This window comes from Synchiropus splendidus, chromosome 8, assembly GCF_027744825.2.
Source record: "Synchiropus splendidus isolate RoL2022-P1 chromosome 8, RoL_Sspl_1.0, whole genome shotgun sequence".
NCBI classification, from domain to species: Eukaryota; Metazoa; Chordata; class Actinopteri; order Syngnathiformes; family Callionymidae; genus Synchiropus; species Synchiropus splendidus.
Window position 1 is genome coordinate 6,671,185 of NC_071341.1, and position 18,571 is coordinate 6,689,755.

At 41.8% G+C, this 18,571-nt stretch overlaps 1 protein-coding gene across 8 annotated transcripts in view; it reads left to right on the forward strand.

Moving 5' to 3' along the window:
• The window catches only part of usp2a (ubiquitin specific peptidase 2a), a 35,471-nt gene that overhangs the window by 5,304 nt on the left and 11,596 nt on the right, over positions 1 to 18,571 (forward strand). For 3 of the 8 annotated variants that reach the window (XM_053872136.1, XM_053872135.1, XM_053872141.1), the window contains exons 2-3: positions 1,008 to 1,125; positions 6,035 to 6,878. In XM_053872136.1, the coding sequence (XP_053728111.1) occupies positions 6,090 to 6,878 (789 nt within the window). In that variant the 5' untranslated portion in view covers positions 1,008 to 1,125; positions 6,035 to 6,089. Of the gene's footprint in view, positions 1 to 638; positions 745 to 1,007; positions 1,126 to 2,028; positions 2,093 to 6,034; positions 6,879 to 10,066; positions 10,413 to 18,571 lie in introns of those variants that run through there. The other 5 variants (XM_053872142.1, XM_053872143.1, XM_053872138.1 and 2 more) reach the window with 4 other exon arrangements.

An 18,571-nucleotide genomic window follows, 5' to 3' on the forward strand; every position in this document is an offset into this window, starting at 1 on the left:
GGGTTGGTATGTTCACTCGTGCTCGCATGGGTTTCCTCCTGGTTCTCCGTTTTCCTCCCACAGTCCAACATTATACAGAGGTGAATTGGTCTGTAAGTGTGATTGTGTGCATGCTGGTTGGTTTAAAATGAGCCCTGCCACAGGCTGGCGATCGGTCCATGACTCGCCCGAGTCGATCGAGAAATCTCCAGCAGCATATTTAAAAATATCCTATGGAAAATATGGGCCATTGCATTGTTGACTCAATGATTGGATTAGAGGCAAAACAAACAAAAAAAACCTCTCATTCTATGCGTGGTACCATCTCAACTAAATATACTCGCAACAAATAACCAAGCTGGGATCTTGTCCAAGCCATCAGGATTATTTGAGAGGAATGTCGAGAGGAAACCTGATCTAGACAAGCTGTCATTTCACTTTACTTCTCTTTGGCTGTAACAGCAAACTACAACTTTCTGACCGCTTATATAAAGCTCTGTTACTAGTCCTTTAAGAATAAATTGGAATGCCACCGAGTGTTGGGTGACCTGGGGAGGTCATAGGTGTCCGCTATATTTACCAGCTCTGTAACTTGATCTGTAACATTCTGGATCGCTGCGCTCATACTATCTGCTCACACTCTGGGGCTGAAGCCTCACAGGAAGCACCAGGACTGTCTTTGGCTTGGCCTCGGGGCTCAGATCAGCAACACCTTTCTTGTGCTGGACTTTTATCATCCACGGATGAACTGCTTTTCTGAGGATGGTGAGCAAAAATGATTTGAAATGAAGTTCTGGAGTTTAACACTGTTGTACCCAGTCATAATGGCTGCCTCAAACAATTGTTGCTCTCAATGTAGCCCGATCTCTTTCTTTCCAAGTGGACCGCTCATGTCAATCCCTCATCCTAAATTTCAGAGTACATGAATTACTCTGCAGGACTAGCCTTGCATTAATGCATTTAAGTGTTCTCTCAGATACTCGGAGTTGCTGCTTGATGCCATATCTGGTGTCCTTGTGCTTCTTCAGGACTGATCCATGTCACTAAGCCCGCGCATGTGTGTACACTGGAGGGTAGCAACAGTAGAATGAGCTGCCCTGGAGACTTCACTGTGTATGGAGACTGACAACGGCACGCATTCAGCAGGTAACCACCACACACACATACTTTCCCAGAAAGCTTAAGCAGATCTCAGCAAAGATCTGGTTTCTCTTTTATTTCAACCGATTCATCATGACTTGCGTAGTTTATCCATGGTGTTTGCAAAACGACAGGGGATCATGCTGCGTATCAAATCCTTCATACCTGTTCTGCCTGTCAGTCAGAGTGTTGGGCTAAAACATCCCTGAAACCTTCTTCTTTGAAACTACCATGCTATACTGCTCCTAAACTGCAGTTACAAATGAACCTTTTATCCTTTGGAGATCCTGTATGGCAATTGATTTATGTATTTATAGAGAAGCAGTAGGACCCACTTTGGGACAAATAAAGGACAGCTAAACTAATATTTATGACAAAGCACTGTATATTCTTATTAATTTCTGGTAGGAACATCATTGCAGAACAATTCATTTTCAAGACTGTAGTGATCTTCCTATATGACAAAAATAATGGGTGCTCTGATCCAAAGCAAAACACCAGACACTCCAACCTGTTCTCCACCTTGTACCAACCTGTTCTCCACCGATGAACCATAAATAATGTATAAAAGAACTCAGGGGCCAAATCTGTATTTTGGTGTGTCCCCCCAAAAGAGCTTTCAAAGCCTATTATGGGCTGAAAATGAAATCCAATAATAATTTAGTGCAGTAAGAAGCAGCCAACTGCTTTGGTGTTATTATGCAGAGCCACAGAGATGTGTGACGCTAAAATTAGTTTCCAACAATCTAAAGGGAGCTTGATATTACATTCAGTTTAATGTGATACCAGTTATTGTATATCCATTTTGTTTAGCGCTCTACTTGGACTATATTTACCATGTTTTCTCCCCCTGAGAGATTGACTTCATCTTCTCCTCTCCCTGTTCCTACTGCATCTGTCATCACAAAGAAGCCAGAAGTATCTTGGGCGTCTTGACGGGATGTTGCCTTGTGGTTTACAGTTGTGCTGACTGGTGAGGTCATGAAACATGTGTTGATCCATATCATCTTAAATGGGTTTTCTCTCGAGCAGCTCCACTGCTGCTTTGATTTTATGAAAAATCACAGGCATTACTGTCCACTTACCTTGGAATTATGCGTTCTGCATTTGAAGAAATGGCTACTTGTGTGACCCACTGTGGTCAGATATTCTGGTGATCTACTAAGCAGGGTTGGCCCAGACAGGCCATTGACATAATACACAAACAAAAATATCACAGCAGTATACCTTCATCTCCTCTGACCTTTATCATCACATTCAACAAGTACTTTCATACCTGGAAAGTATATCCTTATGCCGTGAAACAGTTTTCTCCTTCTTCGCTTTTTGCTTTAGTGATGAAGGTCACTTGGTGGTTATCGTGTACAGTTACTGCTGACTTGAAACATGCCTGTAGCAAGAGAGTTATACTATACTATACTAGTCAAGGTCATGCATGTGGTCTTGTTTTTGTACTTTGTGGCACTGCCATCCCTATTTCTTCAATTGAATTTGTGTTTAGATTATCTAAATAGCATTAAAGGTCTGCGACTGAATATTAGCCAAGGTGAAATAAACTTTTTTGATAAGTGCTTTTAAGTATTTTTGCGCCGCTTCTCTGAGATGTTCCTTGACGGCTGTAGTGACAAAGACTAATGGTCACATCAGACGATAAGGTTGTCTACTCGGCCAAATGGATGAATAAAGACTCACACCAGCCGCCGCAGCATCAATCATTTTGTTACTCCTCCACGAGGTCAGTGTTGGCTTCACACACCAGCAGAAGGTGGCGATGGTGGAACTAATGATCTATTCCCCTGTCTGAATTGTTGAGTTTTGAAGGAGATTTCTGACTCATGTTGTTGTGTAGTAAGAGAAATACAGTTTTCATTTTATTCTGAAAGAATACTATTCATAGATATTCTTCAGAATGGTGTTTACTGAGTAATGAAAGTAGTGAAACTATAGAATGCTGCTGAAGAGTACATGATGTGGTTGGTAGTTATACTCAGTGCTTGGCTCAAAGACAGGCCAGACAGGCCAGACAGGCGTCAGTGTGGCTCACAAGAACTGTTATCTGCTCACATTTCGCAGTGAGTATATTTAGATGCCTGCAAGTAGCAACCAACCTCAGCACCTAGTGTCTCTGAGTATTATCCAAATGCCACTTCCCACAAATGTTTTTCCAGCCATTTTTAATTCATAGTCATCTGGGCTCTAATTCTGAAGCCATCAGTGTTTGGTTTACGTACAGATACCAAATAAATATCCACCACATGACCCGGTGAGCAAACCTACCTTCTCTTGTCTAACAATGTACTTATTCTTAAACTTGACTTTTCTTACCCTCGATTTCTACCTAGTTCCCTCCAAAGCTCAAATGCAAATCCCTTGGGCTGATGATATTCTGTGACCCGTTACTTGCTGTCCAAATTCAGCAGCCAACGCTAGACTTTTCTTTTGCACAATATCATGTAAAGAGGAAAAAAAGGATCCTTTTCTATTGGTTTTCAAGTGGCGTACTGTATTAGAGTTTACTTTTTTTGATTCATGACAAAAGTGTGAGTGTGAATTAAATTTTTCATGGAGTACATCTGTGACGGTTAATATAACGGAGCAGATCCGAGGCACAACAAAAACAAACGGAGAGTTTCCAAATGTTAAGCAGTGCTATAACAGAAGCCTGATCTATCTCGGAAATAATCCATGTTGCAGAAAAGGTGACATTCTGGCACAGTGAGCAGCATTTCAGGTGTAATTAAAGTACCATGAGGTGCAGCTGTGAGCTCAGTATGGGAGAGAATGCATGTGGAAGAACAATAAAATAAAAGCAAAATAAAGCAAGGCATGACTACATACCAACTAGGTCAAAGTTCATTATTTAAATGGATTCAGTTATATGTTATTATATAACATGGCTTCATTATTGCTACACTGCATACACGCCAGTCAATATTTCTTCTTGCATTATACAGAGAGAAAAGTTCTTTCCCTGTCCTTTAGTCCCACTTTTCACTATTTTTCCCAACAGGGTTTATGTCTAATTGTGTGTTGTGTTATACTGTGACTGTCTTGTGTCTGTGTGAGGTCCTTTATGTTGCATTGTGAAGTACTGTCAGCCTTGTTTGTGTTACTTATATAATGCCTATTAATAACAGCTTCCTTTCATTTCACCTTGATACGTGTGATGATGCTCTGTAGAAAGAATGCACCACTTCTGGGCACAGTTCAGCTTTGCAGCCTTAGAACACCTGACAAGGCATTAGGAAAGCACTTGTCTGGAAACACCTCTGATTCAGCTGAGAACGAACCTGAGTCAACTGTTTACTGCTGCAATTACAAATACACACACACACACACACACTCTCACACTCGATGCTCCATGCTTTTCTATCTGCGACTGCAATACAGTCTAAACAATCACCCCTTTTTTAATGCCCTTGGTCGAGCCAGACCTCATCCGAAATCACCTTTGTCAATAAGCAGATCCTGGCAGCAAGCAAAACACTCTGACAGTCACAGAGCCAAAGAAGACCACCAGAGACAATCCATGCTGACCCTACCTCCCCCTGGGGCGAATTGTGCCTCATTGGAAACATTCAATACAGCTTGGATCTGTGCTGTGTAATAAGCAGGCAGGATACCTGGGAGGGTATTATGGACATTTAGACATCTGACTCATTAAAGTGATGGATCTCTACCAGATGCATGTTCGAAAGTTAATGAGCCTAAGACCAGCCAAAGTCTTCTGAAATTCAGTTTTATAAGTAGTTTCTTTAAAATGTGAATGAAAGGAATTTCTTGACACTTTTGTTTTCCCACCATAGCCACATACCTACTTCTATTTGTCACTAGAATGAGGAATTTAGTGTCAGTGTCTGCCTCCAAAACTCAACCCAACATCTTCTGTGAGACTTATGTGTTGTATTTAATAGCTTGAATACTTTTTAAAGATGAATATGATGAATTAAATATGATTATCTTGGCTTGCTTTTTGACTGAAAATAGTAGCTCACGTCAACAGATCCCTCTTGTTGAAATGTGAATATACATTTAGGATCATTGTTTGATGTTCCAAAACAATCTTAACATTAGCAATTTTACACGATAGATAAGAATTTGACCACATGTCAATCTGTCTCCACTGAACATGTGAGCCATAGGTGAGCAGTGTTGAAGGAACAGATGACTTAAAATGGAGATGCATAGCAAGGACAATGCACCTGCATAATAAAGTCTTCTTACTGTGTAGTGCAACTGATGTTGTGATGTGCAAGAAAATAAAAGATGTGACCTTAAATGGCAGCCCTTCACTGGCTGCATGTGAGTCAGTGTAACCCACTGTAGCTTTAGATCTGCGTTTCAAACACGTGATGTATGTAGCTTCTCTGCAACACCCTGTCTGTTTGCCAACCGAGGATTCAAGATGTAAATTATTGATAAACCAGTGGTCGCGAGAGAAAAGAGAAACAAGATGGGGAAAGCTGGAGAGCCCAGGATAGTGGGGAAATTGCTCCACAGGAAATAAGTGGTGAGATGTTAGAGAAGACACAGCCTTAAGAGTCAGAGAAATTAGAGACCCCCACATTGAAATCAGCACAGATTTGGAACACAGTTGCTGACTTTATTGAACCGCTGCAGGACAGTCTTAAACAACTTGTCTGGGGGTGTCACCGTCAATACTGATCAGATTCACAGCTGCAGAAAAAGCAATTTTGTTTTTTTAAGACCACCAATCATGTCATATCACAGGGTCATATCGATGACCTCAGCCCAGACTGCTTGTTCCAATCCCAGATAGGTAACCAACGTCCGATTTTGCAGGGTTTGTAGCTTCGTATGCCTATGTTACAGTGATGCACTGAATAGGACCAGCAAAATAAAATAAAAAAAAACAATAATATGCATTTGACATTCTCTATGCTCTGTATTTCAGTCGATGCAGTCTTCCAGAGGCTATCCCTCCTTTTGGCTGAGAAACCAGCATCATCATGTCCCGAGTTTCCTCAAGCACCAAGCGCTACGCTGGCCCATCCTACACCAGCCACTACAGCTCCTACAGCTCCTCCCTGACCCCAAGCCTTAGCTCCTACAGCGATAGGGACAGGCTGTCCACCTACAGGTCTCCTACTTCCTCCTCTTCCTCAGGTTACTCCTCATCCAGCTATCTCAGCAGCGTGGCCACCCGCAATCGCAACTACAGCACCTCCTCAGACCCAGATAGAGACCGGGGTCGCACCGTCCCGCGCACAGACATCCTCGGAAGCAGTAGCAGCAGCAGCATCAGTAGCCGCAGAAGTGAGAGTCTCAGCAGAACTCCTGCTAAGAGCCACACAGGTTTTGGGCTTAACGGAGGGTCGACCTACACTGGCTACAGTTCTTACTCTTCAGCCCAGTCGAGCTACCTCTCCTCTTCACCGGTGGCCTCAAGCATCTCTTTAAATCGACGGAAATCTGTATCCCAGAGTGACCTAAGCAGAGACCTTGCTACCCTGAGCCTCACTGACACCTCACCATCGTCTTCAACCACACCTTCTTCCTCTAGTAACCTGAGGACCTACCGCAGTCGAACCAGTGATGTGACTGACTCTTATGGCTCCAGTGCCCGAACGAATTACTCAGGCCTGTTGCGGAGCTCGACTCAGGAGGCCCTTACACGGAGCTCTGCACAGGAGACCTGCAGCAGCAGCAGCAGCAGCAGCAGCAGCCGAGGGTTCAACTCCTCTTTGTGGGAGCCGAGCACCAATGGGATTTCTGACTCCACTGCCCGAGACTCCACGGTAAGACATTGTCTGCTGTTCTTGCATGTTGTTTCATAATGAGCATCTGTTATCTGATGTTGTGCCAAGAAGAAATCAATGGCCAGGGCTGAGTAAGGCCATAGTCATCACTTGCCATACTCGTTTGTTTCACTCTCGTTTGTTCTTCTTTGGGAGTTCCATTTTCCAACCAAATGGGGGCGCTGTTGTGTCATTAGTTAGGATAAAACTACGACCGTTAAATTGTCAGATTCTTTCATGAAACGATATACAACACCTTGGCAACCTGCAATATGTGTCCTAAAATGTGTTTCTCCTTGGCAAATGTCAACAGCTCTAAGGTTCACCTTTGACAATGAGGTCAATGACAAATAGCCAGGTGTGCATTAGGAGGCCCGGCACATCAGACCTTTCTTTTTAAGTGCAATCCAACCTTAGACTGGAAATCTAATCACCTGCTGAGGTGAAGATGTCTTGTGCAAACCGGCAAGTGGACAGCACAAGGTAAGGATTTGAATAAACTAGTGATGTCCTGGGTCAGGTACACCCCGTAAGACACCTGTGCTGAGCATTTGTTGCTTTGAAAGCTCAGACCTCGGCTGCAGTTCAAAAAGGGTAGAGAATTCTTAAAAGGGACTGTTTGTACAATTCTCTCCCAGAGAACTCTTGGTGGCAAAATTAACCAGTCCTCAAAAAGCTAGTAGTTTTTATTGAGGCACAGAGCCTGGAGAGGATGTTGAGAGAGAGGCAGAAAGTGTAAGAGATCTGCAGAAAGGATGGCAACATCAGCAGCCTGTAGGTCTTCATAGCACAAGAGGGCACTCTCTACAGCAGCATGGTGCCCCCTGTCTCTTTAGTTCAATCCAGATATGTATGCACCAGTGTCATGGCAAAACTAAATGATAATGACAAAGCAACAAGGCACCTCAGCAGTGTGATTTCCAACCATTCTGATGGCACCCCTCTGGTCTTCCCTCATGAGCTTCTCTGATTATTTGATCTCTGAAGCATTGTAATGCAAATTTCCGGCCAATATTTTCTTAATTTATGTGTGACTGTCAGAGCAATGCTCATTGACATATTTACATGATGTGTGCATGTTGTTGCTGTTTGAGATCCCATTGAATCCGTTTCCGCATAGTAATGTAAATTACACCTCCTAAATTTCTTTTTTCTTTTTCTTTTAATCTTGAATTGTAGTTCATTTATTGCTATGCAACAACAAAGGAGTGGTTAAAAAAAGGAAAAACAGAAGGATTGCAAAGGAAGATGATGATGATAAACATCCATGGCTTTAAATTGCATTAAAAATAAATTACTTCTTTAAAATATCATAGTGATAATTTGAAGAACAATCTTTTTTAAATGCTGACTCTCACCAGCAGTTCTATTTCTCCTTTTGAGGCATTTCAAAGAACCTCTTCTGCTTCCACTTTTTCCATACATGACAGCTCAAATGCGTGACTCAAAAATATTGAAGAAAAAATGTTACAGTTCAGGACTTCAGGAATGTTTTTTTTTGTGGACATTTTGAAAACGACTTGACTTGATTAAATAGTTTGATTAAGTTTAGTTTTTTATTTTTGTTTGTCTAACAAAAGTTGAATTAAGCTGTTCACATAATCAGTCGAGATCTTAGTATGACAGGAAAAGGGTGGAGGTTGAAAGATGCTGATCTGTGAATCACAGTCATAAAGTGAAAGGGGATGTGAAACTTTGCTATGTTTTATGTAAGATATTTATTTATTTACGGTAAGCAACTTAAGTCACAAACAGTCAGTACTCATGATTCTATGAACAAATATGGGGGGATTTATTGAATAAATCAAACTTTTTTTTCATTACTGAGAAAGGCAGTGGAAAAGAACATGCTGTGTCATTTTTCTGTTAATTTGCTCTACTTTTCAACTATGCCGATGCTGACCATCAGCTTGGTCCAACTATTTTCCTCCCCTGGTCTGTGGCATGTGTCTCTCAGCTGGCTGTACATACGCAATACACAGTATATGTATGAAGTATGAAGTAACAAACCAGCAAAATGAAACTGTTTCTGTTGGTTTGTTTGTGCCTTGTGTCTGCACTTTACCAAATCAATCACTTCTGTTTACTCCTTACAAGTGGGTGAAACGTGCTCAGTCTGATGGGAGTTGGCTGCTTTTTTTTGTCCAAATATGGGCCAACACTTTGAATAATGAGATATTTTGGGACCGCTTATGGGTCAGTGTGTCTCGGGTCATGTTGAATCAACGAAGAAATTTGATTCTCATTTGAAACAGGAGAGGTTCTCCTGGCCTGACCTTCCGTGAGCCAGAGACTATATAGCATTAGGTTTAGACGGTCCAGAATGCTACGTGCCTGAAAGGAATTTCAAGGTTGTCGGTAGGGAGTGTTACTACTTTGCTTTTATGTTTTTGGAGGAGTGAGCGGTGACCATATTATTCAAGTATGTACTGACATCTACTAAACAGTAATTCATTCCATTTCACCCAACTAAATGGGGTCATCATTTCTATCCCAGTTACCTGGAATATCACTGGAACCACTTTGAAATTGGAGTTTTCCACTTGAAGGACACCAACGCACATTGTCAGACGGTGTTACTCAACTGTTTGTTGTGTACACAAGCCTTAACCGGGATGCTATGGAATACCACTAAAGAATGTGTCAAGAAGAACAGCAATAACAAATGGCCCATGGGCGAAAGAAAGTCATTTATTGCAAGATAGTTTGACACTCATGTCATGGGTTTTGTGAATTCACCTTGAATTCAACATGTGGCAGATTTGATTCAGTGAAAAAAACAAAAAAAAACAAAATACATTTGCTGTTAGTTTTTGTTGATGGTGGGGTTTTAAATGCAGATGTATGTCCAGTTGGCTCAGCATGAATGAGCGTGTGCTTTTGATGTCCTTCAGAAAACAAACGGTCCAACTGGTTATTCATTCATTGGGGGGATAAAGGACAAGCACTGTTCAGAGTCACACGAGCCGCTTCCCCGCGCACTTCTGTGTTCCCTCATGAGTCTCCAAGCGTCGCCGTGATGCGAGGCGATCGTAGTCTCCTTGGCCCACACTGAAGTCCTTCAGGTTGGAGCCGCTGCGGCGTGGCGGAGGCTGGGTTGTGACGTCCAAAACACGACTGGAGGCGGCCGCTGACGTTTGTTCCAGCCTGCTATTAAGCGAGCCAAAAGGGGGCGGGACCTCCTGGAGCACGGAATGTGACCACTACATCCATTTATGCAATTTCTCCGGCAGCGCAGCCAGCGCACAGACGCCGTTCTCTCGTCACGCTGGGAGTCATTTCATACAGATAGTTGTTTCTCAATGGATGTTCAACAGTGACCGCTGTCTAGCAGAGGAGTCTAGGATCAGCTCGCGCTCGTGATCGCTGTCCGCCAGCATGCCCAGCATCAGGCAGTCGTACACGGTGACCGTCCCGGAGGAAGCCCCGGCAGCCGCGTTCCCCTTCTTGAAGACGGAGATGAGGAGGAAAGGCAGCATGTCTGGCTCGGTGCTGGTGTCAACTTTCGTAGGGCTTCTGATAAACCAAGCCAAGGTAGGACACCGCTGCGCTCAGGACCACCTCAGCGACACCACTGTCTCTGTCTCCAAACACCGTTTAGTTGCCGAGCACCCGGTCAAAGCTGAAGCGCGCGTCCCGTTTTTCATTCAGTGAATAATAGTAAATGTATTTAACGCAGTGGCGTGTCAACGAGAATCAAGGCCAGCAGGGGCTCATCACTCATAAAAACCGGGATGCATACGTAACGTTAAGCATGTGGTGAAAATGATGTCAGCTTCACGTCAGAGTGAGTCATTGGTGGAAGGTAAGCTCTTCTCTTAAGCCGCTGTACTTGACTGTGCCAGGATCAGTAGGCCTGCACTGGCAGGTCACTGCTTATATAACCACCATTTAATCCCCCAACATACACTCCAGCTGCTCTTACTACTCTGCTCTTACATGATCTATTGTCGGCTGAGAAATATAGACTTCTCATTCGCTCTTCTACTTTTTGTTGTCATGGTTTCCCTCACGCAATGCTGAAACAAAGACACATTTGGGAAGTGAAAGCTGTAGACTAGAGTAGCGTTATTGTTGCTTGAAATTCCATCAGGTTCAGTTGTTTGACTCTATATCCAAGCTGCGTTTCAGTTGAAACCCCTAAGGATCTGTTTCTGCTCCTGTGTGTAAGCAAACTGCAGCATGGAGCGGAGATGTGCCAGCTTGTGTTATGTAATATGAAATCACATTAGAATACATTATGGTTGTGTACCCGGGCCTGGCAGCTTGGAGCACTCCGTGGTTTGTTGTCACTGTGCACCTGCTTGTCCTGTCCTGTCACACTCATTCCCATCATCTGTCCTCAGCTCCTCCTCTACTGACGCCAGTCCGCATGCATGGCAGGGGAACGTGCTTCTAAAGCCGAATATTTGTGTGAAAGTGATCTGTGTAGCCAACGTGTGTGCGTGCGTGCGGCTGTTAGTGAAGTGTTACGAGGCTGTTTCCCAGAATAGAATGCATTTCACCACATTCAGAGACAACTGATAATGTGCCTTATTTTATTGATTTATTTTAAAAAGAACACAACATTTCTCTGGTGAACGAATAATTGTTGAGGTCAGGGTGACACTAAAGACTGCCCAAAGATGCGATGGCAGTGTAGAAAGCAATGCTACTTTATCACCGTTTAATGTCCTAAATGTGTCACACCTCAGGTATGAAACAGAGGCAGATTCCCTCTATTTAATCAATAAACAAATGTGAAAAATGCTTTCACCTACTGTGACGTAGAGGATCATTATGAAGTGAGTTCCTGATTTCTGAATGTTTTTTTTTTCCATAAATGTTGTAGTATGATACCTGATAGGCATGATTTATGTATACATCACCTTTTTTATTGTCACTTATTGTTATCACCAGAATCTGTATTATATATTATTTTCCCATTTTTATGGGTGACAGGTGTCATTGCATACAACAGGTCCTTGTTTCTTAAAACTTTTATTTTTAAACTGGAATCAAACATGAAGTGATGAGTATATATATATATATAAAATTCAAGGTTTAAGGTAATCTATGTTAGTGGGTTGCTGTGGCATGTAAACAGTCTTTTTTGTATCCTTAACAATATCCTCAAGTTGAACGTTTACTGCAGTCATATGTGCATATACTGGCTGTAATCATTAACATGTGTAATTACAGTGAAATCTCATAAATAAGTGATGTGATCATGACTAATAAGTGTAATAATCCAAATATCCCTGTTCTTTTTTCAAATGTGGCTGTAGATGTCTCAGTTTACCAGAACCAGATTATATCTTAACTGTAACCAGAAAGTCTCTTGAACGTCGTACTGTTATCTTTCTCCAGACTATGTAGGTTGGAGTCTACATTCCAGTAGAGAGGAGTTAAGATGAAGTTACATAAGAAGCCAGAACATTTCTCAGTGGTCACATGCTCTCCGGCTGTTAATGAAAACAGTGTGGAAGATAGTGTGAGCGTAGAAGTGTTTTCTCGGGGGCCATCATGTCTTGAGATGTGTCAGAGGATACTATCATTTTCCCAGAGAGGCTTTCAGTCTGCACAAAGAGGTGAAAACAAGGGTGTGTGCCTTTATTATCCAGCTAGCTCCAACCAGATTTATTCTCCTGTATTTTAGAGGACATGTTTGGGCCCAGGTGTCCACCTCATTTGGCGACCAGGACATTTCACGAAACCGTCATAGGTGTCTGACAGGCAGAGGCTGTTTATTATGGTCAGCCAGCAACAGAGCTGGATCTGAACAGACTGTTCTCTTTGACACTTCTGGCTAGCCAATCAGCAGTTGGCACTTCACGCTGCCAGGTGGATCTGGGTTGTGTTTACAGTTCAGGGACGCATGTGGCTCATGGAAGTGTCACTTGTGTTGACACTTTTGACTTTGTATAGGGTTTGATATGGTTGTGATTCAGAGGCCTATTCAGCCAATTCAGAGTTATTATTGTTGAGAATAATTTTGGCTTTGTAAACACCTCTGCAGGGCTTGAGTTCCAACACCAAAACACAGCGGTGAGGAGAGACATTATTTTAGTGTAAAATATAGTTTACTTCAATCCAAGAAACATTTAATTATTAATTGTAACTGAGAATCAGGGTTTCTGAAATTGGATCAGAACTATCCAAACATGATTTTTCACATTAATTTGAACTGTACAAAACTTCTGTGGTGTAGTTTTCGTAGTTTTCATTAAATGCTGTCGTGTCATTCAGTTCAATGGCGCGCAAACGTGCCACTATCATGTCCTCCACACTGGCGTCGTGTGGTGCTTGAATCCTTTTCAAGCTTTGGTTGGAAAATGCTTGGTTTTCTAGGTTTCATTTTCTATTATTCCACTGATGCTAATTCGCTGAATTTTCACGTTGACATCTGCTCCACATCTCACCCGCTGTGTCTGACCAACCCCTGTCAGTCGATGTGCCTCGCCCCCCATCAGAAGAACACGCGTGAAGAGTTGCGAACATGCAGGGAAGCAGCCATTACAGCCAGCATTGGCTTGATGAAAACATATAAATTTGGGCTAGCAGAATGACCAAATCTACCTGCAGCCTCTTCAAAGTCTTGCAGAGTTTACTTTATATGTGTGGAGGCCAGCCTAACATTACATACTTAAATTTCAAAAACGTGTGTCCTATATTTAATAAATCTAGTCAAATGAAATACACGCAGGCCTTAAAGTAAGTATCTTGTTTCCAGTTAAAGTTGAAGTGGCAAATTCATGATACATGGACTCAGGGCCTTTTTCATTTTTCATCCTTCTACATAAACATTGCTGCCACTGAAAACAGTTCTGGTTGTGTCTGTCTTTGTACACACGTGATTTACCACTGCTGCAGAGTGCTGGTGAATTGTGAAAAGGCACCTTGAAAGTGTTGGATAAGTGCTTGGATTTGACATGGCTAAAGGTGCTTGAACACTGTCTACTGCTGCTTTCAAGAATAACTCCACAATAACTAAACATAAAAATATGAAGGTCTAATGCAGTTTGTCAAATCATTTGTACTAAAGAAACTATAGTTAATTTTGATATAATTTCAGTAATTCATCAGTTAAATTTAGGCCAGAATGATTCTCTTGGGGACTGAGAAACAGTTGCTGATGATACCATTTCAGCATCTTGTTTTTGTCTCTGTTGTGACCAACTAATTATTAATGGATTACGCCTCCTCCTGAGATTTCATTCTGGCCTCTCACTGCTTCTGTTTATCTCAGAGGCGTTGCTGGGGCAGCCCTTCAGTGTGAAACATTTGAGCTTCTTATTTTTCCATGTTGCATTTGCTTCCGATCGCCGGGGCCTTTGCTTATGCCACGCTGAATAGTTCTCATTATGGATGTCAACAGTGAGTGCATGTAAACAGTCTAATCTACCAGCAGAGAGGTAAAGTTCAGAGCAGCTGCTGTGAGCAGCAGATATCTGGAGTCTGTCCAAGGGGCAGGGGAACTGTAATAGGCAAACAGGTTCCAGTTACATTCTTTGAAAGTGTTTAATAATAAACACGACTGGTGACTGACAATTAAAAGCTGCTTAAAAGACACAAGCTCACCCCCTTGTTCCCAGCATTTCGCCAGAGAGGTGCACCAAATCACTTTCTGCTATCTAATGTGCCATTCCTGCAAGTGGCTACCATGGAATGAATAGGAATGAATAGTGGTAAAAGCAGTAAACATGTTATATTTTCAAGGGAAACAAGTGATGCTTCAGTGCAGATCCAGGTTTCAAGTATCCTAGGATTATTAAAGCAAAAGTTCAAGTATCCAGTGTACATATACAGTATGAATGATGAAGTGTGATGATTTATGATACAAACTAATAAAAGCAAAATTCTGAAAGTCTTCCACTGACGTTCGTGACATGTGGCAGACCAACATGCAAGTGTTATTCCAGGCTATTTTCATTGCTTTAAGCAAGTCACTTGACTTCATGGTAGTTCAAAATGTCTGGATGAAAGTTGTGAAAAGACCCATAAAATGTATAAGACACAAAAGGTTCAATTTGGCGTTCTCAAACAGATTCACCATAAATATAACCAAATGAATGTGTAGAATTTCTTGCATTCTCTCATGTGGTTCAGCATCCTCCCCCTTCATCCTCCCCAACTTTCTCTGACCCACTTCTTCTGATAGAGCCTTTCATTCCTAAGGCCAGCAGCAGTCTTACCTGACTAAATTAAACACTGCGAATGGACAGAACCTTCTCTCCGAGCTGGTCACCCGCCAAAGGGACATTTCCTCTGTCTCTTATTTCCGGCATCAGGAAGCAGCTAAAGCTGGCTCCTGGAATGCTTTATGGTGCGGCCTCTCCGATCTTAATGCTTTTGAAAAGTAGCTTGCTTATAGCCCGGGGTGTTCTTGACTTTTGTGAATGAAGCATTATATAAAGTCGAACCCTCCCACCCTATGTTCCCGAGGCTAGGCTCCTTAGTGTACAGTATCTTTCTGCACACTCACATGAATCTTCCCAGTTTGTTCATGTTCCCTCTTGTGGCTCCCGCCTGTCTCTATAATACTGTGCTCCCTTTCTTCTCTGAAACCCTTACATTAGGTTATGTAACAGTGTATTTGGTCCCGCTTGAGAAGTGAAGTTCTATTTCTTACCATTGATGCAGGCTTTACCGTTTTTCTGTTCATGGATGTTCCAAGATTTTGCCATTTGTTTACACAATACTTGCTGTCGATTCAGGGATTTTCTATCCTACGTGTGCAAAGTTTCAGTCACGTTGAAACTCTTAAACACTTTTCTTGCATGAGCTCAGGTCGGACTGATAAAAGTGGTTCTGACCAAGTGCAATGTTAAAAAATACTGTCATATTGATGCTTGAATAGCTGGACATTGCTGGAATAGAAAACTTTACTTTGATTGTTTGATCATATTTAGATATGGAGTGAATGCCTCTTTATGTCATCATTTCAAACTATAGTTGTGCTTATTCTTTTGGCCGTCCACATCATCAGATCACAGCAACTCGGTCCGCTGCACCTTAGCACAACTTTTCTTCTCCATTGTGAAACCTATCCTCTTCGTGTTACCTGATATCTTCATCTTCTATACTCAGCAGAGCTACAGTAGTTGGACCATAACACCTGGTAGAAGTAATGTATTTATGCCCATATATATGCTTTTCTATAGTCGTACTGCCATCATATTGATTTGTGAACAGTTCTAGTTGAAGTCACTCTCAAGCGTTTTTGTCATTGCAATACTATTGTTCAACATTAGTATACTGTAGCTGTATGATTGTTGGTTGGATTTTGTTAGTCTGTCTTTGAGAATCTTACAATCTGTCTGATTTGTTTGTGTCACATGGTGCTGTCACCTCTACCGGTTGGTTTTGCACCTGATTGTGCAGCATTATTCACATATTCTGGTGATGGCAGCCCCTGATTAAAACCTCCACGTGTTCTTGTGTGACAGACAAACCCTGCTGCTCATGCTGGTTTTGTTGATTTTGACGTGGGTTTCTACCATCCAGCGGGGTTTGCGGTTTGCAGAAATAGACTGAATAAATAAAAGGACTTGCTATATATGTATAGCACATCATGATGGGATATATATATATATATATATATATATATATATATATATATATATATATATATATATATATATATATATACACTCGTCCTCAAAATTATTCATACCCCTGACAATCTTTCAACAAAAATGTGCCAAATGTGGTAATTTTTGTCTAGTACTGACTTCAAGATGTCACAATGAAGTAAACATTGTTGGCCAAATGTTAAAGTGAAAAAAGACATCTTTCCAGAACAGTATAAAAAGGGGGAAAGTGTTCAGGTCATTCAGCGAGGACCTGCGTCAGCGTCTTGTTTGTAGCCACAGTGAAGGAAAAGTTACAAGACTATTTCCAAGCAGTATGATGTCCCTGTTTCAACCGTCCAGAGCATCATCAACAAGTACAAGAGGTTCAACGCCGTTAAAAACCTCAGTGGCTGTGGACAAAGCATAAGGTGTCCCCCAAACTTGCGAGGAAAATCTGCCGGGAGGTCAACATCAACCCACAGATGACAACCAAGGCCCTAATGGAAACACTTGACCAGGCATGGACAAAGGTGTCACGGTCCACCATTGAACGAGTCTTGCGCAGTGGAGGTCTCCATGGACGTAAACCTTGGAAGACACCGCTGCTCAGTAAGAAACATCTGTCAGCTCGCCCGGCCTTTTGTAAACGTCATCTGAAGCAAGATCCCAGCTTTTGGTCAACTATCCTGTGGTCTGATGAGACAAAGTTGGAGTTATTCGGCCATATGGATGCTCAGTATGTCTGGAGGAAGAAAGGAGAAGCCTATAGGCCAAAGAACACTGTGCCTACTGTCAAGTATGGTGGTGGAAGCATAATGTTACGGGGATGTTTCTCCTCCAGTGGCACAGAGAATCTCATCAAGGTCCAAGGAACCATGAAAAAGGAGGATTACATCAGGATACTTGATGAAAATGTGCAGGCATCCGCTGTGAAACTCCGTCTTGGCCACAACTGGACGTACCAGCAAGACAACGATCCTAAACACACTGCCAAGGTAGTGAAGAAATGGTTCAAGGACAATGATGTCAATGTCCTGGAATGACCAAGTCGGAGTCCTGACCTCAATCCCATTGAGATCTTGTGGCATCACTTGAAGACCAGAGTAATGGCGAGGAGACCAACAAACCTGACCCAGCTTGAGGCATTTGCCAAGGAGCAGTGGGCCAACATCCCACAGGAGACACGTACAGGAATTGTCTAGAAGCGGTCATAAAGAATAAAGGCTATGCCATTGACTGTTAAATAAGACAATGGACTGGGGTATGAATAATTTTGAACATGACATTTTTTGGGACTCCATTAATAAAATACCCCAGAAATATATATATTTTTTAATTTTGTATTTTTGTCATTCTTTCAATTATTGGCCACATATAACTAACACATAAATTAGAAAAAAAAATCATTCATTTCATCACAAAATAGAAAAAGCACAAGAGTTAGCAAGGGTATGAATAATTTTGAGGACAAGTGTATATATATATGTGTGTGTGTGTGTGTGTGTGTGTGTGTGTGTGTGTACACACAATTGATATATATATATATATATATATATATATATATATATATATATATATATATATATATATACGACTGAAACTGAAGCTGAAGGTACAAGCATTTTTTTTTTTTCATTTACCGCAGAAATGGCTCTTTCCGCTGATCCAGATGCCAAGCATGATGGTGCCAGCCTTTACGTTCACACGTAATCCCCTTCACTCTTTGCTCTATTAAACAGCTTAGATGAGAGAATCACAGCTGAATTTACATAACAGAATTAGCTGTCATTACTGTCATGCTCCAGGCTCCACCGCAGTTGAAGCCACTGATTCATGTACCAATCCTGTTTGTCATGGGATTTAAGAAACATTAGCAAATAAGTGATATTTCTTAGTCTCTGTGAAGTAGACTTGCTTCTGTTTGCTTCCTTGTCTGTTTCAAAGTCTATTAAAGATGTCAAATGTCAAAGCGAAAGATGTTCGTGGTTAAACTGGTGTTTTTTTTCCCGACAGTTTCAACCGCTTTATTTAGAAAAAGACTGTGATGGCCTGTTCACTGAACAACAATTCCGTGTGTGCGTTTCTTAATGGACACAAAAACAACATTTGAGTGACTTGAGTGGATGTTGTTTCGGCTCT